Here is a 16,219-nt window from a genome sequence, read left to right as displayed (position 1 = left end):
GCCATGGTTGGGCCACATCTTGAGTACTATATATATGGCTGGAGGCCTCACTTTAAGAAGGATGTATATCTGCTGGAATGGGCGCAGAGAAGGGCAACGAGATTAGTGAAGAGAATAAAAGGGTGGTCTTATTCTTACAGTAGAAAAATCTTTGTTAAAATGCATGCCAGTCACTCTTCTTTAGTAATGGCCTAGATGTCAAACGTAAAATGGTGTACATCTAAGTTATCAACCAGTGCTTTAGTAAGCGTGAAGATGGGGGCTACTTCTACACTGAACATTATGTATTGTAAGGGGATACAGAATACTACTGATTTTTCTAAGTTGCATAGATAGGCTTCCAGCACCCTTTCTACATTTTCTTTTTCAGGCAGGTGCATTATCTGTCTCAAGAAACTTGCATTTTCTACTAAGCAGTCAGTTTTGAAGGTGAATTCTTCCTGTATTGATAGTGGTAATTTTGTTGTACCACACCAAATGTTGTACCTTTCTTTGCTGATTCCTAGTATAAATACAAAACTGTTTGAGTACAAGTACCTATAGAAAATACATAATTGGTGATTTGTCTGTTATTGCATTTTGTAATGGAAAAAATATTTCCCTTTGAAAAATTCAGATTTTTTTGAACAGTTTAATTTTTTTTTAGGTAGTCTTTGTTTTTGATAGATGTCTGCTTTCAGAAATGATTTCTTAATTATTGTTTTACTGAAAATTGTATGGGCCCATTTATCCATACTTTCGGAGTAATTGGGAGTAGTTTGCAATTCATTACCCCCTTCCTACCTTTACATCCTGCTTCCCTTGTTCCGATATTTCTTAAGTCAAAACTGTTCTGCTGTGTTATGAAAATACCAAGAAGTTTCTAAATGTTTAGAAGAATAGGGTTTAAATTTATTTTTTACACATTTCCATGTATCCTGTAATTTTGGTTGTTTTTTGGATTAATTTAAAATATAGAAATTTATTAGTTGAATTGCTATATATGATATAAATTTCACCTTTTTCTCCCTTAGTTCCACCTGTTATATCAGACAACAGTACCAGGTCAATTATTACACAAACTGGAGCAACGGTGACACTGTATTGCTATTCTTCTGGTTTTCCAGTACCACGCATTTCTTGGAGGAGAGAAAATAATGAACTTTTACCGACAGGTGGAGCTGTGGCCATTGGTAATTCCTTTGTCATCCGTAATGTATCTAAGGATGACAGAGGTACTTATTACTGCATTGCTGACAATAGTGTAGGAAAGGGGGCTCGTAGAAATGTTGGCCTTGAGGTTGAATGTAAGCATTTTTCAAGCATATATATACTAATTTTTATTTATATATATAAGTTGGATTTCATTGTTGTACCCTATAAATAAACACATAGATTATAATACAATAGCAAAATTAAAATGATGTAGCAAATTATTGATTATTGGATACATTGAATGGAACGTTAACCAGGGCTTCCTCCACTCAATATATCCTATCAATAATTGGCTGAGGCTATCTGTTTCTGTTTGCCATTTGCCAGTTTGTCTAGATCCAAATATACTGATAATATATTTTCAATATAGTTTCTATACTCTAATATAATAATGCAATATATGTTAAATTTAGCAGGAAACTGGCAGAATAACTGCTAGCCTGACAGATAACAGTGAAAATTAATAATAAAAATAATGGAAGTGAATCAAGAATAATAATAAAAAGTGAGTACCAACTATTAATTAGTGCAATTTATTTATGTAGTGAAAAGGAAAGGCTTATGACAAAATTAAGGCAAATAGGAGGAGGAATAAGGATAGCAATAGTCCTCAATCACCCTAGAATTTCTCTAATAGATTTTGAGGTTTAAAAATTTAGAGTTAGCAAGCTGAAAGCAAAAGCATAGAAACAGCATGTTATATAGATACTTCGGATTTACCGGAACTGCCTGACCTTATAGTAAGGATCCTGGTATTATGGTATGTAGTGATATTTGAAGTTAATTGGAAAAAATTTTAAAATACCCGATGTACATTTTATAAATCTATTAAATGTACATTTAATAGAAAATTACCAGATATAATAGAAGTTTTATGAATACGATCAAAATATTATTGAATTTTAGCTTTTTGGAAATAATAAGAATAAATCAGCATTAACTGAAATAGCAGATCAAATAGAAAATCAAAATTAGTTTTCTGTAAAGATATGAAATAAATAGAAAATGAACAATATCTTCCTGCTGTGAACAACATAGCTAAAAGGATTTATAACTCAGTTTGCTGCCTTATATATGATGAAGAATGACTGCAGCACCCTCTCACTTTTGGTTATTATGTGACCAATTAAATATTTAATTAATTTAATAACTGAAAATGTGGAAAAATGAAATAATTAATTAAACTACCTACGATGTTAGAAAGCACAGAAAATAGTAGAACTAGAAATTAAAATTGAAAACCAAAATAAATAAATTGCTCAAATATAAGAAAATACAGTAAGATAAGACAATGAAAGCCAGCAATGCCCTCTTATTTTTGATTCCTTTTAAGACCAAATTAAATAAATAAGCAATTGCTTCCATGGAAGATAATGATAGAAAATTGTTGGAATTGATATAAAATGAAAATAGTTATAAACTGTAAAAACTGAGTAATAGATATAAAATGTGTAAAAATTGAAGCTAGTTAAATAACTGAAAGTGTTGGAAAATTACTGATAATAGGTAGATTTCAGAAAAAAGCTGAAAATGGCTGTTATTTTTTAACTCACTTTAAAAGAAATTAGTTGGTACCCTAATATGAGTGAATAATGCTTAATCATTCAAAAATTAAAATTAATTACTGCCCCTAGAACAAATATAGGTACAACCTTTCTACAGTGTAAGCTATATGTAATATGCTCCAAGAGAAGTGCCTATTATTTACATAGGTACAAGCTCTCAGAGAACAGAGAGGATAAATATGACTGTCATATTTTATTTTTTATATACTTCACTTTTTATATACTTTTTATATACTTATTAACCCTATAACTAATATAGGGTTAATATTTCTGTGCCATTTATTAATTGCAATAATTATACCCCTGTTAAGATATTTTGCTATGAACTTTTCTGGGAATTCATTCCTAATCAGTTTGGCGTTTAATTCTAAAAGTGATTCTATAATACTTTTGATGTTATCACTTATTTTTATTAATCTAAAACTTTGTGAAATAATAATGTTACTGTGAATCCTTTTGCGATATATATATGTATATATAAAGAATATCTATGAAATAGAGTAAAAAAAAGCCTTGCAAATAATGCAGTTGTTAGCGAATTAAGTAAATAAAATATACAATGATTAGGAAGGCATATAAGTAGCCATTTCCAAAAGTGAATAATACAATGCTAAATATAAGTTAAATGCTAATATAACTTCAACAGACCAGTAGAAGCATCATTACAGAATGCATCTGCTGCTACTTCATATTTTGAAATGTTGCATTTCCATAGTTGATTGTGCTAATGGCAAAGTACCATCATGTTCCTTTATGGAATTTTCAGATAAACAGTGAAGAAATTGTTTTAAAGAACACTAATGTTAAAGGGGTTGAAGTAAACAAACTGAATATATAAGGAATGAAGGTGACATGTTCCCCCCTCCATAAGAAAAAAATAAAAATTTATATATTCGTATCTCATTTTTAATCTGTCACCACACCAAATATTTCAGATATTTGGTGTGTTGACTTTTAAATTTTAAATTTACAAATTTTTAATTTAATTAAAAATTTCATCTAATTATGAATTAAAATTCTCGAGTACATTTATGTACTGTAGCCAAGAAGTTTTCTTCTGTTAAGTATTTAATAAAAAGTAGAGGGAATTTATTGTGAATCAATAAAGTTTATGAACAATGCTTTGAAATCTTGAGTTAATGACAACTTGGTGTTAAAAATGTTCTGTTTATGCTCTGGCATGAGGAGGTTTTTGCCTTTTTTTTTTTTTTTTTTTCTCTCGTTTAAGTCAGAGGCATTTACAGCTAATCATTCCTGCAACAGTACAATCATTAGCCTTATTTAGCAGTTACACATGTTGACCACCCAGCTATATTAAACCCAATGATATGTCGAGTTTAAAAATTGGATTGATGAAGCACTGGTTGAGGAGGATAGATGGAAGATAGGATAATTTACCATAATTAAATTGGTTGCATATCTGAAATAGAAGCAGTGTTGGACTTTATTCTGCATAATAAGTCTGTTGATACCACTTTTTCATTAAAATACTTACCAGCACTTCAGGGTGTAATTATAAAAATAACAGGCTTTGTAAATATAAGATATTTATAAAGCTTTATTTTTGTAAATATAAAAACTATCAAAGTGCATAATCTGATAGAAAATGAATACCTCTCTCTGCCATTGTTACTGTAATCAACTCATAAGTACAAGAAATATGTAGAGACTTTCACAAGCACATTATTGTAGGGGGTTTAAACATTATGCTATTTAAATAATTTAAAGACATTATGAATGATTCAAGTTTGGAACTACAGTCATTACTCGGGAGAACAATTAAGGAAGCAATTAAGAGCTGATCTTTTTATTTATGGCCTTACAGTGGTCAGTCATTTCAGCATTCCCATAGAAGCTTATCAGTAATCAGTTACTCTTACCACAGGTCATATTGGTAACATGATCGAGAAACATAATATGATAAATTCATCTGATAATACTAAGTCAACTCACAGATAAAAAGATACAAAAATTGTTTGTTATATCAGCAGACAGAAAAAATGAGAATTTTTGTTATTACCTGTAAAAAGATCTTTCATATTTTGAACAAGAATTAAGTAGTAATGATATACTCCTCTGATCTTTAGTCAGAATATTATATGTAAGAAAATCATCCTGGCCTTTCATAAACTTCTTTATCTTATTTTAAATTCTAGATATTAAGTTTTAGTATGTTTATACTATCTCAAAATTATACAGAAATCACATATACTAATGCAAAATCCGAAATTTGGCAGCATCGGGACCTGGGGAGCTGGTTTTTGGATAATAAATAAATATAACCAAACACGAAATGCCAGAATTCAAGTACTGATAAAGTGAGAATGCACTGGCAATGCAGTCAAACACTGAATAATCCATGGGATATTTTTATCGGTTGAGTTTTTAATACTTTTTAAGAATAAAAGTAAAGGGTTTTAGATCCTCTTTCCTCCCTTCCCCCCATGATTGACATGGAACAGTTTCCTCTGCCATAGCAGAGGAAACTGTTGGAATACCTTCTGATTGTCTCAAAATCTTTGCAAAAAAAATTAGTCACTTCAGAGAAGAAAACAACATTATATGTTTTATTCAGAATGTGGAGTCCGTATTATTATCTTTTGGTATCAATGCAGGTATCAAGCAATTTATAGGCAAACTTGAGATATGAGACAAGCCAATTTTCAGAGTTTTCTGGTTTTCTGAAAAATACACATACTCTGTATTGTATTGTTGGCTGATTGTACTCTTGAATATCACATGAAAGCAACAATTGTTAATGAAATTTTTCTGTAGCAGTGTTCAGGTACTGTTAATACAGTACATGCATGCATGCCTGTTTTACTTACCAAAATATTAAACAGCTATTAACAGCCATTGTAAACAAAAAAATGTGGTATGACTAGTTATGTAGCCATCAAATAGTTTTGTTGTTCCATGGACTTTTTATTTCTGACACAATGAAAAAAATATGGCACAGTGATGATACTTTCCCTTGCTTAAGAAAGCAATAACGATTTAACTGATATATAAAGATTAATAAAAACTAATATCAATAACTATTTATTTTAAGAGAAAATAAACGTATGGAATTGCAACTAACTTGCAGTACCAATAGTTGTAAATTTAGAAATGAGCCAAAACATTGCCTTCCTCTGTTAATACATTAATAAAAGCTGTTTTCTGGCAATAACAATTATTAAAGACCAATGAGAGAGAAGTACAGAGACATATCATGAACATCACGTAGGTTGAGATATTTCATACACAACATTTTGTGGCAAATTTTTTCACAAGTGTTTTATATGCAATTTTTCAAAAAAAAAAAAAAAAAGTAAAAAAAAAAATAAATGAATAATAAATAAAATAAAATAAAAATTAGTAAATGGTGAACTTCTTTTGGTGGTCAGCAAACTTTCTATTGTGGATAAGATATAGCATGTTTACTTACAACAATTGAAAGTGCTGGCTGCCAAACATATACAGCAATACCCTGTATAGCACTGATAATTGGTACCGAAACTATTCTGTGTTATGTGAAACCATACTGATTGAGGTATAATTATAATGGGTTTTAATTAAATGCATGCCAGAGAAACAGTCTATAAACAAATTATAATAAATCTATAAACAATTTGCACTTGATAGCCAATTAAAAGGATTTGAAATAAAAAATATTTTAAAAATTTAATTAATGAAAAGGTAACATCATGAGAGACAAGCAAAAAGATTTATTGTTTATTTAGGTATTTCAATAATGAAGTCTGGTGAAGTCGCCTCTTCTTTTTCTCGGCGTACAAGCCTTTGTAGCATCGAATCCCATCTTGTAAAATTTGCCATGTCTTGATGCTACATTCAACATTCGGATCTCCATTCATAATCACCTCACAGGCCATTTCAAACCCCCAAAAAACTTTCTCCAGTTCTTCTATTGAAAATTCTTCCACAATTGTCTGAACTTGCAATTCAAAACCAGTGAAATCATTTGCCAAACAGAATGCATGTTGTTGGCATTGATTTCTAGCCAAGATGCAGATATATTTTTTGATTGTATTTATTAAAGGGGTGAAAAATAAATTGTGAAATGAAAAGTTTGAAAAACTATCATGTCATCTCGTCAGGATGGAATTAAGAATACTGAACACCGTTGCATGTTGCTGCTGACTGCCTCAGGGGAGCTATTGGCACATGTGCATGTGAGATAATAGTTCTGGCACCACAGCGTATATGCAGGCTATGACAACACAGCATATATGTAGAGTACATGTCAAAGTACTTAAACTTAATTGAAAACCATGTTATAGTGAAACCCATGCTGTTTGAAGCTGTGCTAAGCGAGGTATTGCTGTATTCATACAAAGTTATCAATAGGGTTTTCAGTATTGTTAGGTTCAAGTAATCTTACTTGAATATATAATGGGATTCAGAGAACCAGTTCTTCATCCAGTAGTGCTATTTGAGGAAAGAGTTTTGCACTAAACTGAAGTAACTCATGATAAAAAAATATTGTTCATAATGGACTTAATTATAGTTCACATCTGCACTATTGGCAAAAAGTTGGGACTCATTCTTGACACCTTATTATACAATATTAACATGCATGGATCATTAAGATTAATTCACCTCTACTAAACTTTCTTATAACAGTAATGCCAAAGAAATATTAGCACTTTTGACTTCAAAATTTTTCTTTAGTGTTCCTCTTGTTAGTTTTATGAGAAAACTTTGCTAACTTTCATACCATACTTAATTTTGACCTTATGAATTGGAAATGCCTTTTAAATGTTTTTATTTGACAACAGTAATCAATGATTATTCAGTGTTTTTGCAAATTAAAGGAATCTCTATGGGCACTTTTTTCAACATTTTAGTTAATTTACACCTTGACTTTTTCAAATATAACTTCACATTTCACCAGAAATGTGAAAATTTTAAATTTTTGATCTTTTAGAGTGATTTGTTGTTTTCCCAAATTTCATTAAAATTGAGCAGTTTCTATCTGGCAATTATTATTATTTTTTCATATATATCACATAGGCTAGCTAAATACCATATATTGTACCCAAAGCACTGGATATTATGTTTGTTGCTATGTGTTGCTTGGCAACAAACATAATATCCAATGCTTGGAGAATGAATGGGCAATGAGAGATGCACAGAAATGAAATGTTCTTGGTTCATGCATAAAAGTTGTTGCTTTTTGCTTTTTTTTTTTTTTTTTTTATAAATCATGAATTATTATTATTTGCTAATGCAATGCATACATTAATTAACTTGTGTTTTCTTAATTTCTGGTTATTGTTTAGTGCATTCCACTTCTGCATACAGAAAAAAAAAATCTAAAACCTGTGAATGCGTTATAAAAATTGTCCATACTTATTGAGTATTTATTCCACAATTGAATGTTAATAGAGAATGGTGGTGTGTGTGTGTGTGTGTGTGTGAGAGAGAGAGAGAGAGAGAGAGAGAGAGAGAGAGAGAGAGAGAGAGAGAGAGAGAGAGAGAGAGAGAGAGAGAGAGAGAGTTGGGAAGGTAGAGAAAATGAATAAATAGTTTATTATATTTTGCTCTTTTTCATTACATCAGTTTTTTGTGATCATGTCTGTGCATGCAGATATGCATACATCATTCACTAGATAATGTATCAGTTTTTTAATTTTTTGTTTAGTTGCGCCCATAGTGACAGTGGATAAACTACGATATGCACAAGCTTTGCGGTTTGACATGGACCTTCACTGTCATGTTGAAGCATTTCCTTCGCCTTCTGTTGAGTGGTATAAGGATGGCATTCGGTTAAGTAATAACCAACATTATCATATTTCCATGTCTGGAACTGTAAATGAATTTACAGATTCTACTTTGAGTATCAAAACAATAGAGAAGAAGCAATTTGGCAACTATACATGCAGAGGTAGCAATAAATTGGGCTCTCATGAAAATATTATCGAATTATTTGGTAAGTAATTTTGTAGCATACAACTTTCAGTAATGGTGTGATATGCAATTTTCAATATCTAATGTGGTTTACAGTCTCTGCTAATGAATGCTTTCTTAGTTTTATTATATTTGTATGAGATCTGCACAGTTTTCCAATTCAGTCTTGGGGCATTATGTTTTCACTACTACTCATTTCTTAACTACTTGTACTTATGTTACCATCCAAGTGACATAGGTTCAAGTCGTTAAGGTGGTAGAGGACTTTCATCAACCGGTGAAATACCACCACTTTGCTTATTGGAAACTTGAAGTGGTGAAACCCATGTTTAGTCTAGAGCAAAGTTTCCGGCATCCCCCCCCCATACTTCTCCTTCAACCCATGAATGGTACTAAGTACTATAGGTTTTGATACCTTTCGTGGCTGGGGTTTTCATAAAAAAAAAAAAAAAACGTTAAATAAGACTTGTTTAGTATTTATCTATTCCAGTTATTAGAAACTCAACTTGAAACAATCTTTCATACTCACTGGAGTTCTGTATCTGCTTACTTTTAACTCTGTGTTCCTACATATTTTTAAATTTTATTTTTGCTATTTCAAAAAAGTTTACTGTTTTTAAATTTATTATACATTACGTATGTTTTTAACTTTTCTGGTTTTTCTAAAAGATTCTGGAAATTGAGTGTCTTTAATAGTCGTTGTCACTACAAATCTCAAACCGGTCAGCTGCATTGCAAAACACATTTACAAACATTTCAGGGGTTATTTTTGAAATTGCCGTAATATGATTTCTAAGATCTGATACATCCTTACTACTTCTTCTGTAAATATTTGACTTAATGAAACCCCAGGCAAAGAAATCTAATGGTGTTAAATCGGGAGACCGTGCTGCCCATGGCCGAGGTCCTCCACACCCAATCACCGATTGGGAAAATGATTATTGAGGTAGTCTTGAACAATTTTTGCATAATGACATGGTGCCCCATCCTGCTGAAAGACTACAGCTCTGAAAATACCATCCTGTTGAAGTTGGGGTTCAAGGAATTGTTGGAGCATGTCAAGGTAAATGGTTCCTGTAACTGTAACCTCTGCAAAGAAAAAGGGACTGTAGACTTTTGATTTAGTCATACAAAACCGCACATTCACTTTCGGTGAGTCTCTTTCCCATTTGATGACTTTGGTTGGTTTTTCCTCTGACCAGATGCGACAGTTATGTCGATTGACTTTGCCATGGGTATGGAAGGTCGCCTCATCACTGAACAGAATGTTGTCGATTAGATTCTCATTTTCAATTTCATCGCAAAAGATCGGCACACATTGTTGCTCTTTGTGGATAGTCCTCCTCATGAAAGTTGTGAAAAATTTGAATGTGGTAAGGCTTTTTATGCAGTTTAGAACGTAGGATTCTGTGAACTGTTGTTTTTGGAATGCCCAGTCTGTGTGATGCATTCCGAACCGATAATTGTTGATCCTCCTCGAAGACATGGCACACAGATTCAATGTTTGCCCACAGGGTCTTCCTGGGCATCCAGATCTTATGTCATCATGCACAGATCCATTTCGCTTAAACTTCACCAGGAGGTCACGAATTGCTTTATCTGTAGGACCCGTTTTGTGAAACTTTCTTGCAAACTTCTCCCTAATTTCATTACATGTCATTCCTTTGTTTCTACATGTTACTACGTAAATATGTTCTTGCACATTCATCGTGAATGGTATGGGTCTGGAAAGAAAAAATAATAATAAATTATGAAAAGTTCTAGAACAATGTAATTACAGTAAACCCTCACTAATATAAGTATATATGTACATAAATTAGCATATTTTATATATTATGGGTTTATGTAATTGTTGGGTAAACCGCAACACCATTGCCTTGTCGAGGCCCTCTTATGCAGATGATTTCATTGTTTTTCTGATAGAACGCAACAATCCATGCAATGCACTAAAACAAACTAAACATTCTTTCTTGTTCCAATGTTTTTTTGAGTGGAGGGTGTGAATGCAGTGGAGGTTGTAGGATAATAGGTACATTCATCTCCCAAACACGACTTATGACGCCACTCCTCGTCACTTATTTATGACTTGCAAAACATCTGTTTATATACCTATTCTATGTATTACTTGAATTTTATGATTTCCGATGGGTATATATATATATATATATATATATATATTTTTTTTTTTTTTTTGTTTTACTTGGGGGTCTTGAAGTGGCATCCGGTTAATCCAATCCAGGTAAATCGACTCTGCTGTACAACTTCCGACCCTTCTATTGATGGATAAATGTCTTGTCTTTTTATAGTTTTTAAATAAAGGCTCCACAGTGATATTTTTTTATTTATTTTCATCAGCACTACCTATATATTTAAATTTTCTATTTATTTGTGTTCTAAGTTTTTTTGTCTTTTAGCAATATTTTGCTTCACTAATCCAGATGACCTCTTTCCCCAATTAATCCAGATTAGCGAGGGTGTACTGTACCAATATTTTGTAGAAAAATATGTGTATAATCATGTCATTTGGACATTTTTATGAAACTCATCTTATTTAGCCAAATAGATAGTGACCTTTGGGACACCCTGTATATGTTCCTCAAATAGACCTGAATATGTGTGCTCAATCCTGCTGTTAGGTTGCTGCAGCTCTATTCATGTTTGGTGAAGAGAACTGTGTATATATGTGGAGTGTGCAACTGCAGTTTTGGTTTTGTTTTGTCTCACAAACAGTTGTCACTGTATATTCTTTCATTCATTTATGTCTTTGTATACTTGACTAGTTTTCTAGGTTAATTTTTTATGATTTCATAATGAAAAATAATTTATAATTTTCCTGTTGTTGCATCATATGATATGCATCCCTTACTTATTGTTTAAATAAAACCTTATAAATCAGGATGTATCACATGCTGGATTCTGAAAATTTTGATTTTTTTTGAAAGGTATGCATATAGCCTAAATTATTCAGGGATAATTCATATCCCAAATACACCTATTACATATATACAGTATATTGACTGATATCTGCTATAATTTGATAAACCTCCTCTTTTCAGATATATCTTTCTTTACTGGACTCTTCTTCTATTTAATGTAAAAATATTTATTTGATGGATGTGACTATCAGTTTTTGTTTTAGCCCGTGTTTTTTTTCAGCTCTTTGTATATTTAAATTGCAAGAGAATTTGAAATCAGTTATTCACAATAAATTATATAAAAAATAAATTCTTATTATGATGTTGATCCTAAAATTTTTATTAACATTTTTTTTTTTTTTGGTTTTGTTGTTAATATAATAAAAAATTACTATCTTCTTGTCTGAAAATATATCTTGTTTTGTAAGATAACCCTTCTTTTTCTTTTATTTTGCAGAAAGCGTTACTCCAGTGTGCCCTCCTGCCTGTGGATACATGTTATATACGGGTACCAATAATCAGCCATCACACCTACCTTATGTCATTCATCTTTTATATACTTTGCTTGGACAAATGATATGGCTCATATCCTGAGATGAAATTATCAATATCTATTGATAGTTCGTTACTTTTTTAAAGAAGTGAACATCATAAAAAAATATGCATGAAACTTAAGAATCTCTGTTATTGATTTATTGCCTAGACTTGTTAAGTTTTATGTACCAAGTAAAGGCTTATGCAGAATATTTTTTGGTGAACTGAACAAAAAAAAAATAATGAGCTTCTTCCAGAAATTGGCATTTTCCATAATATAATTGACTAGCATAAAGAGAAGAAAATTAATAATTGTAATAATATTGTATTTATTTATTGCCAAAGTAAATGTAGTATTAAAAAAAAATGCATAAGACAACTGATTCCATTACTAAAATAACTGGTAAAACTGCTTTGTATAACTAGTATTATTTTAAGTAGTGGAACTGAACAGTCTGGTTTTAAATACAGAGGATTCAATAGTCCTCTTGCCCCAGGTGAGGTGCCATTGTTAATTTGAATGCTTAGTTGTTTCTTTGAATATTGTAACTAAGCTGAAAAGAAGGTTGAGAGTTTCCTTTCACATTTAATTTTTTTTTTTAATGTTCAGTTTTTAATAAGTTTAGTTATAGAAGAATATGATTTGGGACCTTGTTGTTTGTGCAGTACACTTCTTGTTTCAAGTTTTTATTTCAAACATATGAAATCCAGATAACTGGCAACTACCATATGATATCATTAACAATTATTTAAAATTTCCATTAAAATGATGTACGGTACATTTAAGGTGTGCATATTTTGCATGAGAGATGTTAAATATACCTGTTAGTTGGCAAAACTGAAAAGAAAAAGAAACGTTTAATTTCATTGCGCCTAACTTATGTGGTTATTTATTCCCTATTCCCTTCCCCTGCATCCCACAGACCAACAAAAAAAAAAAAAAAAAAAAGTAAATAAAAAAAACTTCTTTTACAATGGTTGTGGAATTGAATTTGCAGCTATTTTAGAAATATAAGCGGAAGTGTTGATCTTTGAGTTTACTTGTAGCTGTATATATAGATAAAAGAAAAGTAGCCAGAAAATTTTCTTATTTACTAAGCTAAGCCAAGGTGTTATGCATTTCTGATTTTGTACCTGCCAGAGAATATTTTTTGCAAAGTAAAGTGACATGCCACTTTAGAGCATACTTAATTTCAGATGCTATAATCTACATGTAACAAAGATATCATTTCTTTTAATTATTAAGAGTAGATATTCTTGAAGGAAATGAGAAAAATACATGTATATTTTAATCTCTATCTTTCTAGCGAATTCTTCTTCATATATTTCTTATTAGCATACGAGTGATAGGTCATATGAAAGCCCTTGCAACTAAAAATTATAAATATGCTGATTTGAAGGATGTTAGAATGAAGACCCAAACATTTTCAGTTTCAGCTTTTTTATCATTAAATAAATAAATAAATTTATGTTTATGCTTGAGATACCTGAAGCCAGAGGGGTTTACACATTCATTATGACTGTATACATGTTGAATTAAGAGAAATCAGATTTTTTTTTTTTGACATGGTTCACAGTGGCAGTATGTAAGCTTGAACCTGCTACTTTCTTACTAGAGGCCATGAATGCAAACTGTGGCTGGCTTTGATTACTTGTAAATATGTATACAGTACCATATCTGGCAAGCTGAAGAGTGTAAAAGTGCTGGACTTTAGCCTAGCATATAAAATACAGGCATCCCCATTTATGCTAGGATTGTGTTCTTGGAAAATACTTTGCAAGTTGGATAATAGGACTTCGGAATGTAATTTTCATTAAGAAAATAAGGCCAAAAATTGTAAATTCAGATTATGAATTAATTAATAACACTCGTAAGTAATGCCACGAGTGCAGAGAATTAGAACATAATCCATTATTATGTTCTATTCTTATTAATTATGACCACATGATAATAACAATATCACACAATTATTATTATGAATGGTGTATATTTTTCACAGTCATGTGTATGCTACCAGATGGTTGTCATAAAAAGTAGCGACAAACACCTTTCTTTCTTTGTTGCTGGAGAATAAAAAGAACAAATAATGATTATAGCATAATTAAAAAATAGGAAAAATGAAAACTGACTTAACAAAGGATGTTAGTGCTAGTCAGTATCATAAGTCAGACATGATATAAAAAGAAGCAAATAAGAATATAAAATTAGTTATACTTTATTACCATTTAAATGAACATTATGTAAGCCATAGGAAGAAAAAATAAAAATTATTAATTATTATAAATAAGTAATATAATTAATTATTTATAATAAATATATAAATTTATTGCATAAATTTATTCCATTTAGGTATTACATGATTTAATGTATTTATCATACATAATAATTTTATATTAATTATTTATAAGAATTTTACCAAGAATGTATCAGTATATATTATTAATAATTAATGGTTTATGGACCAGGGACACTGCTAAAATTAAGCAGAAGGAACCCAACGACCATAATGGATACATAAGTTAGTAGGTAGAGAGTGGACCTCTACCTATTCCACTCTACCTACAAACATATATAATTTTATATTATATATATATATATATATATAATAAACCTGATTTAGACAAACAGTTAATCGGCCATAATTTTACAGAGAATTTCCTTTTATATTTCTGATTAGTTTTATTGGATCCTAGTATGCTCAAATGGGGAATTGCACAAACTACTTTTCTTCCCATTGATTTTAATGGCCTTTTTTTTTTTTTTTTTTGCTAGTTTACTTTTTGTTGTTTAAAATGATTAGATTAATAAATATAAATAATTTAACCACTTCAGTATATATTTATTAGTGGATATGATCCAGTTATAATCACCTATTTAATCTTTAATCAACAAATAACTATGAATGCACTAATTGTAGAAGTACTCATTTTTAAGTACATTTTTATGTGATATAATTGTGCCTTCACTAAACAATGCTTGGGTACAAGCTTTTGTCACCACTTTTAGGAATTTCAGTAATCGTGCCTTCATTAAACAGTGATTGGTTACAAGCTCCTGTCACCACTACTTTTAGGTATTATACTTAAAGTATAATATCTATAATACCACCTGCTGGCTATAGGCATATTCCTTTAAGAGAAATTGCATATCTAAGGTACATATCTTTGTCGCTTATTGCTGTAGTTTGCTAGCAATTTTATGACTGTTTAAGTTGTAAATACTAACTGCATGATTATTAGTTAACATATCAGAAAATTGTTTTTCTGTGCTTAGAGAAAAAGTTCAAATTCTTTACAGATATACTTTAAAGTACATCTTTAAAGAATTTTAGAGATGTATTTATCCTATATCCAGCCATTTTTATTTCTCCTCTGACATTGTGGTTTACTATAATGCCACGTGAGCTCGGTGTTTGCAGCCTGGTTGATGGCTGTAGATGTTTTCTATTTTTTATTACCAGAATTAAACTGTGGACTAAAAAATCAGTGATCATGTTCATGTCCTTTTCTCATTTATCTATCCTTTGGTTAGAAGCTATATAAATTTGCATGATGAAAAATGTAGAACATTTAATATTTAAACATTTAGGTTGTTTCATTGTATATAAATAAACAAATATACTTTTTTGACCTATCAGCAGCAGTTAAGTGGTTGCACAGACTGATTGCATCATTCATCTTACAAAAAATTTTATAACATGGCTGCATATGAATATCTCATTAGGATATACAAGTTTGTAGGGTATTTTATAAAGGTTCACAGTGCAGATAAGAGAGTTTCAGCAGGCATATAGACTTTTTGTTGGTGCCTTTATGAAATTCTTTCAGAGATTGAAACAAACATTGGCACTAGTTTATCTTTTAATATAAGTTCTAATAACTGTCAAGCTGCAACATTAAACTCTTCAAAACACTTTGTCCACGTAAGGGAAATATTAAATATTTCCTTTTAAAAGAAATATTAATTGTCTTCTAAAGCAATAAAACTATTTCTCAGGCCATAAATAGAATATGAGGATGAGAAACTAACATTTAAACAGGAAGGTATTGAGGATCAGGTGCCATCTTAAGGAGATAGCATCTGATAATTCATTCATC

At 30.8% G+C, this 16,219-nt stretch overlaps 1 protein-coding gene across 1 annotated transcript in view; it reads left to right on the top strand.

Annotated features, from left to right (window-relative positions):
- The window catches only part of Lac (septate junction protein lachesin), a 94,360-nt gene extending 82,179 nt beyond the window's left edge, over nt 1-12,181 (top strand). Inside the window, exons 5-7 of the mRNA XM_090384414.1 lie at nt 1,014-1,286; nt 8,407-8,694; nt 12,045-12,181. Coding sequence (XP_090240540.1) covers nt 1,014-1,286; nt 8,407-8,694; nt 12,045-12,181 — 698 coding nt within the window. The remainder of the gene's footprint in view (nt 1-1,013; nt 1,287-8,406; nt 8,695-12,044) is intronic.
- Nucleotides 12,182-16,219: the final 4,038 nt, after the last annotated feature.

Source organism: Mastigoproctus giganteus, chromosome 11 (genome assembly GCF_048544385.1).
Source record: "Mastigoproctus giganteus isolate SK-2022 chromosome 11, ASM4854438v1, whole genome shotgun sequence".
Taxonomy (NCBI): domain Eukaryota; kingdom Metazoa; phylum Arthropoda; class Arachnida; order Uropygi; family Thelyphonidae; genus Mastigoproctus; species Mastigoproctus giganteus.
This window is presented reverse-complemented; position numbering and strand designations above follow the sequence as displayed.